This window comes from Adiantum capillus-veneris, chromosome 21 (genome assembly GCF_014529385.1).
Source record: "Adiantum capillus-veneris isolate H3 chromosome 21, ASM1452938v2, whole genome shotgun sequence".
In the NCBI taxonomy this organism is placed as follows: Eukaryota; Viridiplantae; Streptophyta; class Polypodiopsida; order Polypodiales; family Pteridaceae; genus Adiantum; species Adiantum capillus-veneris.
The window spans coordinates 143,707,622-143,721,998 of record NC_140951.1 but is presented as its reverse complement, the minus strand read 5'-3'; the positions used below and the strand labels follow the sequence as shown (position 1 = coordinate 143,721,998).

The window sequence follows — 14,377 nt, the reverse complement described above, 5'->3', positions numbered from 1 at the left end:
GTATTGATGTGCTTTCGTCTCTGAAAAGGGTTGATGTAAAAGGCAAAAACTTGGATTTTTGTAATGATTGTCTTTATGGAAAGCAAAAGAAATCGTCTTATTTCTCTGGTGTCTCTCGCAAAGCTAATCCTATTGATCTTATTCACTCCGATGTATGTACTATGCCTGTTAAGTCTTTTGGTGGTGCCCTGTATTTTGTTACATTCATTGATGACTGTACTCGGAAAGGATGGGTGCATTTGTTGAAAAGTAAGTGAGACTTTTAATGCCTTTAAGAAGTTACATGCTTTTGTCACTACGCAAAAGAGTACTAAGCTTAAATGTCTCAGATCTGATATTGGAGGAAAGTATGTATCTGTGCTGAATTTCAACGTTTTTGATAAAAATGGGATTAACAAGGAGTTGACAGCCCCTTACAATCCGTCTTCTTATGGTGTGGTTGAAAGGTATAATCGTACTTTATGCGAGAGAGTGCGTTGCATGTTGTCCACCACTAATCTTTCCCAAGAGTTTTAGGGGGAGGCATTGAAAAGTGCAGTTCATATTTGCAATCGCTCTCCTAATAGTACTCTGAAAAATGACATTCCAGAGGAGGTTTAAAGAGTATTTGGCTGCGAAGCTTTTGTTCATGTACGCAATGGGCTCTAGAAGTGTGGTTACCACAGTTTAGAAAGGTAATACGCAACCGAGATGTAGTGTTCAATGAGGCAAAATTGCTTAAGAATGCTACAAAATCTGATGCTAACAAGAAAACAGTCAGATTTCAGCCTTGTGTGCGACCCATTGATGTTGAAAAAGAGCTTCATGATGCATTATCGCAAGTTGAATTTGATAATCAACCGGTTATCTTTGAGCCAGAAGAGGTAGGACATGATTGTGATGTTCCTAACGAGGATGGACAACCACCTAAATTGGCTGAAAATGATTTTCAGCAACATGATAGAGCTGAAAATGAGTTGCCTTATGATGTAGTACCGTTGCGTGAGAATGTAGATCATTGGGTACGCAGGTCAACTCGTTTGAGAAGGCAATCGCAGAGATTTAACCCCTCTTTGGATCATGTAATGTTGACAGATGAGGGTGAACCTGAAATCGGCACGTAGGGCGGTAGGCGTTGGCTTTCACCCGAAATTCTTTACTTTATACACACACACAGAGCACTTTGCAAAGAGAACCTGCGACGGGAGTTAGCACTTGAACACACACACGGCTCGGAAGCTAGAATGCTCCGAGCATACGCCGACAACCTGTAGGCCCCAAAATTGGCGCCCCTTTTCGGTATTTCTTTATTCTTTAGGAGGGTAAATTACAAGGTAAGGTCCTGGGAATCCTTCACGTGTATCCACCTAGATACCATTTGATTTGGCCAAATTTCGGCAGCATAACAGCCCCAAAACTTGCGGGAAACCAATTTCCCTGCTGGAACTCGCTTGCACTGGCGTATACCCTCTGATTCCTGTCCAAAAACAGTAAGTTCAGCACGCTGTATTTACTGGTTTTTGCCCTGTTTTCAGTCCCAAACAGTCCCCTAACTGTCCTCTATCAGTGGGGCACGATTCCCAATGATCCTGGCGTCCGTATGGCTGAAAAACAGTAAATTTACAGCGCATACACAGCGCTGATTTTGCACCTGTACGGTGAGGTTATGACCCTCACCAGTGCCTGCTTTGGAGCAGCAGTTAGCTACCCCTGTTCCTGCTCAAGGAGGCTCTTGCCTTAGCACAAAAGCATGAACCCACGCAACTGTACATCAGTCAAATGAGTAGCCCTCTTGTGGGGCATCACATAATTGCACGTAGGGGAGAGAGAGAGCAGTGTGTAGTGTGCAGGGCATCACTCCTAGCACCACACTGTACATGAGAGGGAAAGGAAGCACTCCATAGCTCTTAACCTGTGACAAAAGCTGAAATGAGGCCTCTCTTAACATAAAAATTAGCGCCCATTTTTCTGCAAGAGGAAAGTTCACGAAAATGTGACACTTGGCGCATTTTCAAGCATTTTTCCGTTTCGGGTTCGTCGCTTAAAAATATCCCAACCGACGCGTCAGTTGACGTCGCGGCAGAGTTATAAAGTGTTCCCCTAGTCATACCGGAGGTAATGACGCGAACACATTTCACGGCCCAAAATAGCAGTTCCCTAAATTTTAGGAGATGCTTCCGTTGGGCTCCCACTCGTCTTCTGACCATCTATCCTCATTGGGACCGCATCCAAAAATGCAATGTGGCCCAACTGTCGGATACTTTTTGTTGGTAGTCCCACCTTGACTTTACGCCTTAATTGAGTTCACTTCCTAGTATCCACCAACTTGCTAAGTGCGACGGGGGGACCTATATGATCTTGCTCTGAGCCTAGACATCCTCTTACCATACGAATTCCAGTGCCGACCACTTCCCGTCTGCGGGTGAATCTACCGTTCACATTGGCCATACAATGTCCGACCGTTTGCTACTTCAAAAAGAGGGTCTTAAACAAATAAAATAAACCCCATTGGAAAGAAACCAACAACCAAGGTTAGCAATTGCCACATCTCTGTGACATGGTTAATAACTGCCACATCCTCGTGACAGAACCTCTTACATATAAAGAGGCCAAATCATGTGAATCAAGCAGTAAGTGGGAGCTTGCAATGCAAGAGTGTAGCGCGGATAATGTGTCATGGATAATGTGTCATGCTCTCTACAGTGGGTGGTCCTCAGTGCAATGTGCGAGACAATCTCACTCAAACAGACGGAAAACAAGGAACAATAGACACACCCTAGCTCACAGAGACACAACAACAGCAGTAGAGTAGACCACAACAAGTGACTTGACTATCTCAAAGCACCGATACAGACTCTGGCATGGCAGCACACTCAGCTCCAGCCCAGGACTCACAGATACAATGGGGTGTCGAGGCTCAGATGTGCCGGGATGGTGAAGACGTGCTCTGTGTATAGACTCACTACTCTAGAGGACGATGCTGGACCAAAGGTGAAGACGATGCTGATAATGACTCAACCACTCATAAATGTCAGCCACCTAAGCCAATCTCCAAATTGAGTGGTGGTGGTGACCTGGCCACGATGTCCACTAGACCACCGTCCGTATCCTGCCACGTGTCACTGCCCAGCTCAGCCCAGAGAGTTCGTCCAGAGTCCGACTAGTGTGAACCAGGCCAAACCAATCGTACTAAGTGTCCTGTGAAAGTGACACTGTAGCTTGCTACAAAGAGGAAATGAAGACGTGCTTTGTGTATAGACTCACTCCTCTAGAGGACGATGCTGGAGCAAAGGTGAAGACGATGCTGATAATGACCCAACGGCTCATAAATGTCAGTCACCTAAGCCAATCTTCAAAGTGAGTGGTGGTGGTGACCCGGCCACGATGTCCACTAGACCACCGTCCGTATCCTGCCACATGTCACTGCCCGGCCCAACCCAGAGAGTCCGTCCAGAGTCCGACTAGTGTGAACCAGGTCAGACCAACCGTACTAACTGAGTGTCTTGTGAAAGTGACACTGTAGCTTGTTACAAAGAGGAAATGAAATCCTTGTATGCAAATGATACTTGGGATCTTGTGCCATTGCCTAAAGGGAGAATGGCTCTTCCTAACAAATGGGTCTACAAGAGAGCTTTTCGGACAACCTTTGGTTTATCGAATATTTGGTTATGCACTTTGGACTTACGAATGCTTCAACAACATTCAAACGAATGATGGATAGGATTTTGAGAGCGTATCGATTTTTTGTGAGCACATTCTTTGACGACATTATAGTTTTCTCCAAGAATGAAGCAGAGCACATACATTATCTGGTACAGGTCTTTGAAGCATTGCGGAAGCATAGATTGGTTATCAATGCGAAGAAGAGTGAATTTTTCTTGTCCGAGATACATTTCTTGGGGCACATCGTCTCAACAGAAGGAGTACAGATGGACTTGGCCAAAATTGAGACTATTCCAAGGTGGTACAGAATGTACTATACATGGCGTATAGGTATTGTTGGGTTAAAGGCCTAAATAACCCCTTTTTGTACATTTTTATATTTTGTCCAGGTTCATATTTGAACCTGGACATGTTTTTTAAAGGTCACTTATAATAAAAGTGGAAAAACCCAAAACTCACTTATTGAGTTTTTCCCAAAAACGTGAGCCTTCTCTCTCTCCCTCTTCGTTTTGCTAGCGCTTCCTCTCCTGCTGGCTTTCGTCACCCCTCTGCACACACTGCACTTCCTCGCGTGCTCTTTCACTTGCACACACCGCCGCGCGCTCAACAACTGGTATCAGAGCCAGATTAGGGTTTCAGAAGCTTTGCGCAGGTGGCTGGACAGCAGGCGAAAGGCTTCTCTCACGTCAAATTTTCGCTTTCATCACGAAGCCCCGTGCTTCCGGTGTCACCTAGGGTGATTAGGGTTCCAAAACAGCCTAAAGCAGGTTGAAATTAGGTCAAAACAGGTAAAAACCAGAAAATTACAGGTCAAAACAGCAAAACGCAGGTGTTCTAAATCGATTCCCGTGAATGCCCCTTGCTTTTCCCACTCAAAACAGGTCCATTTGATGCAAATTGATACGCCAAAACAGTATATTTGCAGAAAATTTAGAATTGGACTGTTTTTATGTACACAAATTGAGGTTTATGTACGCCTTTTGTGGGTTTATGCAAGTACGCATTGGGGATACTTGTTAATTGTTGAAATTTTCAGCACATTGTATGCAACGTGCGGTACACATTGTGATCACTGGAAATTTTCAGATTTTGTGTAGACATTTTCTGCTGCATTTTTATCCGTGCAAATGGCGTCTACTTCCTCGTTGTCTGATGCCAAGAGCTTGATGGAAATCAAGCGATTTGACGGTGCAGGTTTCGACCTATGGCAGGATAGGATGCAGGGGATTTTGTTCCTCAAGGATTGTGAAGACGTCCTTTTGGCTGTAAAGCCTGAGGATATGCCAGATGAGGATTGGGCCAAGCTCAACAAGAGGGCAAAGGCCTACATCAAAATGGTTGTGACCGATGACATTCAGGTGGACATAAAGGGCTTGGACAGTGCACATGCAATTTGGCATAAGTTGAAGGCCACTTATGAGAATGCCACCCCTGTGAATCAGGTGCATTTGATGCGCAAACTGGTGAACATGATGCTTGACGAAGCCAAGTCGGCTTCTGAGCACTTAAGTGCTTTCACCAGTGTTATGAGTCAGCTACAGGATACTGGGCTTCAACCTTTTGATGACAAGTTGAAAGCCATATTTTTGTTGATGACTTTGTCAGACTCTTGGGAAACGCTTGTGGTTTCTTTAAGTAATAGCCTCAACCTCACATATGAAGGAGTGCGAGGCTCCATCTTAAATGAGGAAATTAGACGTAAGTCTAGTGGTGGGAAAGGTGGCAGTTCTGCTTACAATGCGAGAGGCAGAAGTCAGAAGCAAAATACAGATACCAAGACTCAAAACAGGAGCAAAAGCAAGTCTAGGGATAAGGATGTGACTTGTTACCAGTGTGGCAGGTACCTCCTCCAAGGATTCGGAGACTGTCAATGTATTCTCTAGTGTGGTTATCACAGAGTTATCCGAGAGTGAGGAGATCTTGGTTGCAGCTTCATGCCGCTCAGATTTTGTTGTAGCAAATGCTGAAGACATGCTTATCTCACGTAGAGATGTCATTGATGCATTGCTAAGTGCAAATGATGGCCTTACACAGTCTTGGATAGTAGACTCGGGTGCCTCATTTCATGTGACTCCATCTGTGGAGTGTTTTGCTTCTTATCATGCAGGCAAGTATGGCAAGGTTTACTTTGGGGATAACCATGCTTGTGACATTGAAGGAATGGGCACTGTGCGCTTGGCGTTAAACAATGGCCAAGAGTTTATGCTTAAAGATGTAAGGTATGTACCAGGCATCAAGAAGAGTCTATTGTCTGTTGGCCAGATGGATGCACAGGGTTATACATTAATGACATCCTGGATGAGAGTGCGACTGACCTTGGGGTGGCTATTCAAGGCCTACTCCTGAAGATCCAGGGCCTGCTTTTTGCAGATGATTTTGTTTTATTTGCGGAGTCTAAGGAGGATTTGAAGGCTAGTTTAGATAGATTGCATAGTTGGGCGGAGAAGTGGGGGATGAAGTTCGGCATAAAGAAATGCCAGGCGACCGTGTTTAACGGGGACCTTGAGGAACTTATTGCCTTCAAGCCTCACATCGGACTTGAGGAGATTCAAGTAGCCTCAGAGTATAGATACTTGGGCATATTAATAGACAGCGAAGTCTCGATCGATACTATCCTTAAAGATAGGATTGAGAATGCACGTAAGTCTCTGTATGTCCATAAACATCTTCTGTGCTCTAGGAAAATTCCGGTGTGGTCAAGGTTAGCCTTTCTCAAGGCGTGCGTCTTCCGAGTGGCAACTTATGGAGCGGAGATTATGGGTTCACATGACATGAGGAAGTTGAATCCATTAGAGACGCTTATAGCAACTGGAATGAGGTGGGTAGTCGGTAAGGCCGCGAAGTCGAGTTCTGTCGAGATCTAGCCCAAAAAAGTAAAAAGTTAAAAAGGTTATACAACCATTTTTGCTGGGGTTCATGGAAGTTGCTTAAGGGATCAATGCTCATCGTCAAGGGATGCAAGAGTGGTACATTGTACTATTTACATGGCAACGCTTTGCCTGGCAAGTTTCTTGCAGTGGCTGAAGTTGCTTCTCATTTGGAGTTGTGGCACAAAAGACTTGGCCATATGAGCCAGAAGGGACTTGATGTGCTCTCCTCTTTGAAGAGGGTTGATGTAAAGGGCACCAAGTTAGATTTTTGTAATGACTGTTTGTATGGTAAACAAAAGAAGTCTTCTTATTATTCTGGTGTCTCGCACAATGCTAATGCTATTGATTTAATTCACTCGGATGTATGTTCAATGCTTGTTAAGTCTTTTGGTGGTGCATCATACATTGTTACATTCATTGATGATTGCACTAGGAAAGGCTGGGTATATTTGTTAAAGAATAAGAGTGAGACATTTAATGCATTTAAGAGGTTTCATGCTTTTGTGACCACGCAAAAGGGTAGTAAGCTTAAATGTCTGATATCTGACAATGGGGGGGAGTACATGTCTGCTGAATTTCAACGTTATTCCGAAGAATATGGGATTAAAAGGGAGTTGACAGCCCCTTATAATCCATCTTCTAATGGTGTGGCTGAGAGGTATAACCGTACTTTATGTGAGAGAGTGCGTTGCATGTTGTCCACGGCTAATCTCCCTCATGGGTTTTGGGGAGAGGCTTTGAAAACTGCAGTTCTTGTATGCAATCGCTCTCCTAACAGTACGCTGAAAAATGACATTCCAGAGGAGGTTTGGTCTGGCAAACCTGCCTCTTATGATCATTTGAGAGTGTTTGGCTGCGAGGCTTTTGTCCATGTTCGTAATGACTTGAGGACAAAGCTAGATGCAAAGTCCATCCAAGGACTCTTCCTAGGTTATGGGGAAAAGGGTGAAATGGGCTACAGGATATGGTTGCCTCAGTTTAAGAGGGTTGTATGCAGCCGAGATGTAGTGTTCAATGAGGCTAAATTGCTGAAAAATGCTACATCTTATGAAATTGACAAGAAATCGGTCAAATTTCAGTCTCTCTTGCCACTATTGATGTTGAAAAAGAGCCTCAGGATGCATTACCGCAAGTTGAAATTGATAATCAGCCGGTTAACCTTGAGCCAGAAGAGGTAGGACATGATTTAGATGCTCCAAATGAGGATGGACAGCCACCTGTCATGGCTGAAAATGATTTTCAGCAGCATGAGCATGCTGAAAATGAGTTGCCTCCTGATGTAGAACCTATGCCTGAGAATGTAGATCATTGTCTACTTGTGTCAGAAGGTTGATACAACGCTTTGACCCCTCTTTGCATCATGTTATGTTGACAGATGAGGGAGAGCCTCTTACGTATAAAGAGGCAAAGACATGTGAGTCGAGTAGTAAGTGGGAGCTTGCAATGCAAGAGGAAATGAAATCCTTGCATGCAAACAATACTTGGGATCTTGTGCCATTGCCTAAAGGAAGAAAGGCTCTTCCTAACAAATGGGTTTACAAGGTCAAATGTGTTGATGGAAAGCCCAAGTATAAAGCGAGGTTAGTTGCCAAAGGGTATGCACAGAAAGAGGGGATTGACTTTCAAGAGATCTTTTCTCCTGTTGTAAAGCTTACGACATTGTGTGTCCTTTTTGCTCTCGTTGGAGTGCTTGACTTAGAATTGAATCAAATGGATGTAAAAACAACTTTTCTTCATGGTAACATTGATGAAGATATCTACATGAAGCAACCTGAGGGTTTTGTAGTTCTTGATAGAAAGAACTTGTATGCAAACTAAGAAGGGCACTGTATGGTTTGAGGCAGTCATCACGTCAATGGTACAAAAAGTTTGATACTTTTATGCTGTCTCAAGGCTTTAAACGTAGCCATTCAGACCATTGTTTGTATACAAAGAAGGATAATGATGGAAGTCCTATAATCCTTGTGCTATATGTAGATTATATGTTGATTGCTGGGAAGCATAAGTCTACCATTGATGCTCTTAAACGTCAGGTGAATTCAACTTTTGCAATGAAGGATTTAGGTGATATTGAGCACATCTTGGGCATGAGAATCAAGAGAGATAGAAAGCTGAAATTGCTCTTCTTATCTCAAGAAAAGTACATTGCTAAAGTACTTGACAGGTTTAACATGGCTGAAGCTAAGTCACTTGGAGTACCTTTACCTCCACACACAAAACTTAGCAAAGCGGATTGCCCAAAGGATGACATGGCAGTGAATGCTATGAAGGGAATCCCTTATGCATCAGCTTGTGGTTCTCTTATGTATGCTATGGTTGCCACTCGTCCTGACAGTGCCCATGCGGTGGGAGTTGTTAGTAGATACATGTTCAATCCCGGCAAAGCACATTGGGAAGCTGTGAAATGCATTCTGAGATACTTGTCAGGTACACAATCTAGGTGTATATGCTATGGCAAAAGTGACCTGAAGTTGCAGGGCTATTGTGATGCAGATATGGCAGGTGACTTGGATACCAGGAAGTCCACTAGTGGCTATGTGTTTGCTATTGCTGGTGGTGCTGTCTCTTGGTGTTCACGACTGCAGAAAATTGTGCCATTGAGTACTACTTAGGCTGAATATATTTCTGCCACTGAGGCTTCTAAAGAGGCCATATGGTTCGGCAGACTTATGAAAGAGCTTGGTATGCCTGCTAGTACTCCTGTCTTGGGATGTGATAGCCAGAGTGCTGTCTATTTGGCCAAGAATGCCATGTTTCATGCACGGACAAAGCACATTGATGTGCGATACCACTTCATACGACAGGTATTGGAGGATGGTCTAGTCACCTTAACTAAGATTCACACACAAGATAACCCTGCAGATGTTCTCACCAAGAGTCTTGCTAAGGCTCAACATGAGCATTGCATACAGCTGGTGGGAGTTGGTTAACTTAAAGGCGTCATTTATTCCTTTAAGTGGGAGGTTGTTGGGTTAAAGGCCTAAATAACCCCTTTTTGTACATTTTTATACTTTGTCCAGGTTCAATATGAACCTGGACACATTTCTTAAAGGTCACTTATAATAAAAGTGGGAAAACCCAAAACTCACTTATTGAGTTTTCCCCAAAAAAGTGAGCCCTCTCTCTCTCCCTCTTCGTTCTGCTAGCGCTTCCTCTCCTGCTGGCTTTCGCCACCCCTCTCTGCACACACACTGCACTTCCTCGCGTGCTCTTTCACTTGCACACACCGTTGCGCGCTCAACAGGTAGGTATTGTACGTTGTTCCATACAATAAATTTTTTTATTTGCAAGACATTGCAAGTTGGTAAGACCTTTGGTGTTGCTTGTTCTTCTTATGGTTTGGGTCCCTCCATTGGGATTTGCAGGCTGGCTCCGTTCTTGAGTGGCTTGACACGTCAGCAGTTTGTGAGATGAGCAGTTTGTTATCAACATGGAGAGCCTTCCCTCTCTCTCCCTCTCTCTCTCCATTGTTGCCTTGTTCATGTATGTGGTATTGCTGTTTTTCTCTAGTGTTTATTGGACTCGAGCCAGGTAGGAGCCGAGGTGTCTATTGGGAGGCCAAGTCTAGTCTTCATTGCATCTTCCGCTGCCTGTTTGACAAAAATATTACCTAGATTTTGAGGAAAATGGTAAAGCTAATAAAAATTAGCTCCAATTTTCAAAATGTTCTCTTGAGAAATACATAAAGGGGAAATGTGTGTTGTTGGATTTTTTTTCCCAACCATTGGAGGAGGGAGAAACCATACGGCCTTGAAATTCGACGAGAAATACACTGAGAAATGTGGTGCGTTTTGCGGGCATTGATTGACGTGACCGTTGGGATGCGTGCTGCTTTTTCGGCAATTATGAAAGCTGTTGACTTTTGAAGTGCCAGCTTTTCTTTGCAGAGCTTTTGGGTGCAAGTTTGTAGTGTTTTTGCTTTTGGCCTTGTGCCTTAACAAGTGAAGCCTCAGGGGCCACTCTGTCAGATTAGCGCATGGTTGTTCAGTTGCTGAGTGACTCCATGGCTGTTCTACTTAGTGATTATCAATACCAAGAGAAGTACCGCGTGGGGCCCTTGACTTGAGGGTGAGTGCATTTGGGTAGAGAACTATGATCTGTTATGTGTTGTCTCTGGTGCTCTTTGAAGTTAATCAGTTTTCAACTTCAGTTGTGTGTTTGCTGTTGATTCACTGCCTCGCCATGGTTACAAATGGACTTTTTAAGCTAGTTGGATAAGGAAATGGCAGTCCTTATGCAGCTCTGATACCACTTGTCAAATTCGATCTGTCATGTCAAATTTTGATTTTCAGCATGTGTTGGCTGGGTATTTGAGGTTGTATCAGCATGCTATTAATAGCCCCTCAGGTTTCAGGAGGCATTTTATAGGGGCTCAAGAAACTTGATTAATATGCCGTAAACCTCGGAGCAGAAACGAATTAAAGATTTTGAAATAGGAAATGGAGAGAAGGGGAAGTCTAACAGAAAGCTGTGGAAGAATATGTGGAGTGGAGGGTTGGTGTCTTGTGGACATGCCACAGGTTCACAACACAAGATATGGTAACACAATGAAGAGAGATAATACAAGAGATTGACAACTATAATGCTTTGACAGATCCACTTTTCTATAATGAGATTTTGTTACAAAATGAAGGGTAGGGTAGTTTAAATATGAAAGTGACTTTGGGTTGCGTAACTTGTTTTTGATAAATAAATTTATGAATTGGCTAAAATTGTCCTTGAGGACGAAATAGACTAAAATTGATATGCAGGGGCCTTAGTGGCATTACAACTATGAGACGCAGTCAAGTCAAAGCTCACCACCAAATCTCCGACAGCTACTCTTTAGCACCAGATGGGTGGTCCAATGGGTGCTTGCTGATGAAGATAGTCCAATGTAGGTCGGGGGTGAGATGATTTGCAAAGGTCGTTCTTGGAACAATGCTTTTTGTAGGACCATCGTCATAAAAGCCCGCAGAAACTGGTAACCTGACTAGCTGAGTGTAGGAAATGATGATGGAAGCAGCTGCTCACAGGTTTTGACAGGGGGTTGGTCCTCGTGAAATTCCAAGCAAGAAATACTCCAGAGTATGATGTCCTGAATAGAAGACATCTCATTGCCTCACGCCAATGAGAAGGAGACAGCGGCCAGCCTCCTCTACAGATTCACACACCTCAATTTTCTGTAACTAGGCCATCAAGATTCGAGTCACATGTGAACTACGAGGGACTCGCTGTGGAGCTGTAGAAGATCCGTGACGAAGAATAGCATTTGACAAATCAAAATCTGCAGTGGAGTGTGAACCCCACAAGGAGATTCGTTAGGTTTAGCATATGTAGAAGAGGATACTGGGGCAGCACTTGAGAATAGCAACCTTATATTTAGTTTTCAACTCAACATCTTCGCTTTGAAATCCTGGTTTTTGTAAGCTGTAGCAAGGAAGCTTCAGCGAGTTCTTGTGCCTGTTTCTTTTCTCTGTTGGTAACCGTCTGTTATCTGCAAATGTTTTGTTATTTTTAAAATCATAGGACATTGCAGTTCAATACCTAGCTTTCGAAATCAATAAGTTTACCTTTGATATTTGAAGTGAAATTGTTAATGGCCTGGTATATCATAACAAAGAAGCATAGATGGGTTGTTTGGCCTTGTCTTGTCAGTACCATAGTAATTTTCTGTTCCATATTGATATTGAAGGCTATGGTATCCATTTTTTTGCTAGAAAGGACACGGCTTTGTCTTTGAACATTGAAAGATTGAAATTTTGGTGACTGTGCTTACCTTTTCTTGGAGTTGTGTTTATGCTACTAGGCTTCTGTGTTATGTGATTTGTGAAGCTTATTCTGCTTATGGCTTTTGTCAAGGGTCTGACTAATGAAGGATTATTTGCAGCTGTTTGCCTATGATACTATAAAAAAGACTTTAGAGAAAAAGGTGCCGTTCCGTTTACCTATTCCTACTTCTTCCATTGCCGGAGCGGCAGCTGGAGTGTGCTCAACCATATGCACATACCCTCTTGAGTTGTTGAAAACACGCTTAACAATCCAAGTAAGCAATTCATACGTTTGTCTTTAAGAGCTTTATCATGACACTTCTAAACCCATTTTCCTGGACTTTGGCAGCGAGGTGTATACAAAAACCTTATGGATGCTTTTGTAAAGATCTGTCAAGAGGAAGGTCCTAAGGAATTGTACAGGGGCCTTACCCCAAGTTTGATTGGAGTGGTGCCCTATGCTGCCACTAACTATTTTGCTTATGATTTTCTGAGGAAGTTGTACAAGAAATTAACGAAACAGGAACAAGTAGGAAATTTACCCACTCTTCTAATTGGTTCAGCTGCGGGAGCTTTTGCCAGTGCATCTACTTTTCCGCTAGAAGTAGCAAGAAAGCAGATGCAAGTTGGTGCCATCTCTGGGCGCCCTGCATATGATAGCCTCTTTCATGCGCTTTCTAGCATACTCGAACAACAAGGGCGTGCTGGTCTCTATAGAGGACTTGGAGCTAGCTGCATCAAGCTGGTGCCTGCTGCTGGTATTTCGTTCATGTGCTATGAAGCCTGCAAAAGGATATTGATTGAGGAAGAAACAAGCTGAGTTCAAGCTGTCTGTTATCTCAGTAAGTGTGGCAAGTGGGGGATTTCATTAACTTGTAATCCTGTCAGTGCTTTTTGGTATGCTTCAAGCTAAGCTGGAGTGCAGGATCTCACTCAGGACTGGTCTACTTGAAGTCTCACAGTACATTCTGCATAGCATACTACTCCTGGCCTGTCTGAGTTGTCCATTGACACTTTTGTAGGAGGCTCGAAAGAGCAGTTTTACGAGTAATTACCTTCATTGAAGCTTGATTATTAATTTCTAGTGAACAATCACGTGTGTAGCTGCTTAGTTATCTAGGCCTTGGTGAGTTTCATCACTACTCTACTACATTGTACAGCTGAGTTTTATCAGAGGATCAAGTATGATCCCTGGTGTCAATTATTTGCTGATGAAGTACACCTGCTAGTAAGGGAGCCATCAAGAGGAAATTGTTCACAACAAAGCTTTCTTCACACCCATCTTATTTTGGCCCTTACTAATTTCAGCCTATAAGTTTTTTCTCATTTGGAGGGGCCAAACAAATTTTGAAGGATTGCAATTGGAATTTGAAGGTCAGATCCAGCTACCTATTGGAGACAAGGACTAAGATTACAAGGTCTGGTTTTACCACACGTGCAGCTTAACGGCATTGACTGTATGCTTTAACATGTGTAGCAATTCATTTGACAATTGTGCTGCAATCAGGCTTATACTAGTCTTGATTGACGAATCTGTTGGGTACCCAGATTTGATGTTATTCCTTCAGAAAAGTTTTTGAAAACGAGTCGTTCTTCTGTAAAAATACCTGGCCAGGACTTCTATTGTAATCAAACATGTTGACAAGGTTATAGATTCAGAAAGAGAGATTTCAATTCGAAAGCTATTTAATTTATGTGGTATTCAGTGTGTTGTAAGATAAGTCTTCTTATGCAAAAAGTTGTCCCGATTCTTGTTTCCGTACTGTGTGTTAGCTCTTTTTGATGAAAAAAAGCAGAGTATGGTGTACATGGACTGGTTTAAATCTATGTAAAAGGCTCTCTTTTTTGTTTTTGATGTCCTATTGGGGCCAGGGTTACAATGGCAAGACAATGCCTCTCAATTCCATCCTTGCATTGAAGTTTCAACTCTCTTCTATGCCCTCCCATGCATGGGGGAGGCCAATTGGGAAGATGTCAATGCCTTGTGAAGAAACTACCACCCAATGTGCAGGCCAAAAAGTTTCTTGGGCCTTGTTCTCATATGAGGGGTCTCACAAGTCCACCCATGCACTTGCTTGTTTCCGTATGGTAGTGTTTTATCTGAACACCTTTCAG

The 14,377-nt window shown here is 43.2% G+C and overlaps 1 protein-coding gene across 1 annotated transcript in view; it reads left to right on the top strand.

Annotated features, from left to right (window-relative positions):
* Positions 1–13,963, top strand: part of LOC147431871 (adenine nucleotide transporter BT1, chloroplastic/mitochondrial-like) — a 63,598-nt gene extending 49,635 nt beyond the window's left edge. Inside the window, exons 2-3 of the mRNA XM_086494339.1 lie at positions 12,382–12,537; positions 12,612–13,963. Coding sequence (XP_086350465.1) covers positions 12,382–12,537; positions 12,612–13,082 — 627 coding nt within the window. The 3' untranslated portion in view covers positions 13,083–13,963. The remainder of the gene's footprint in view (positions 1–12,381; positions 12,538–12,611) is intronic.
* Positions 13,964–14,377: the final 414 nt, after the last annotated feature.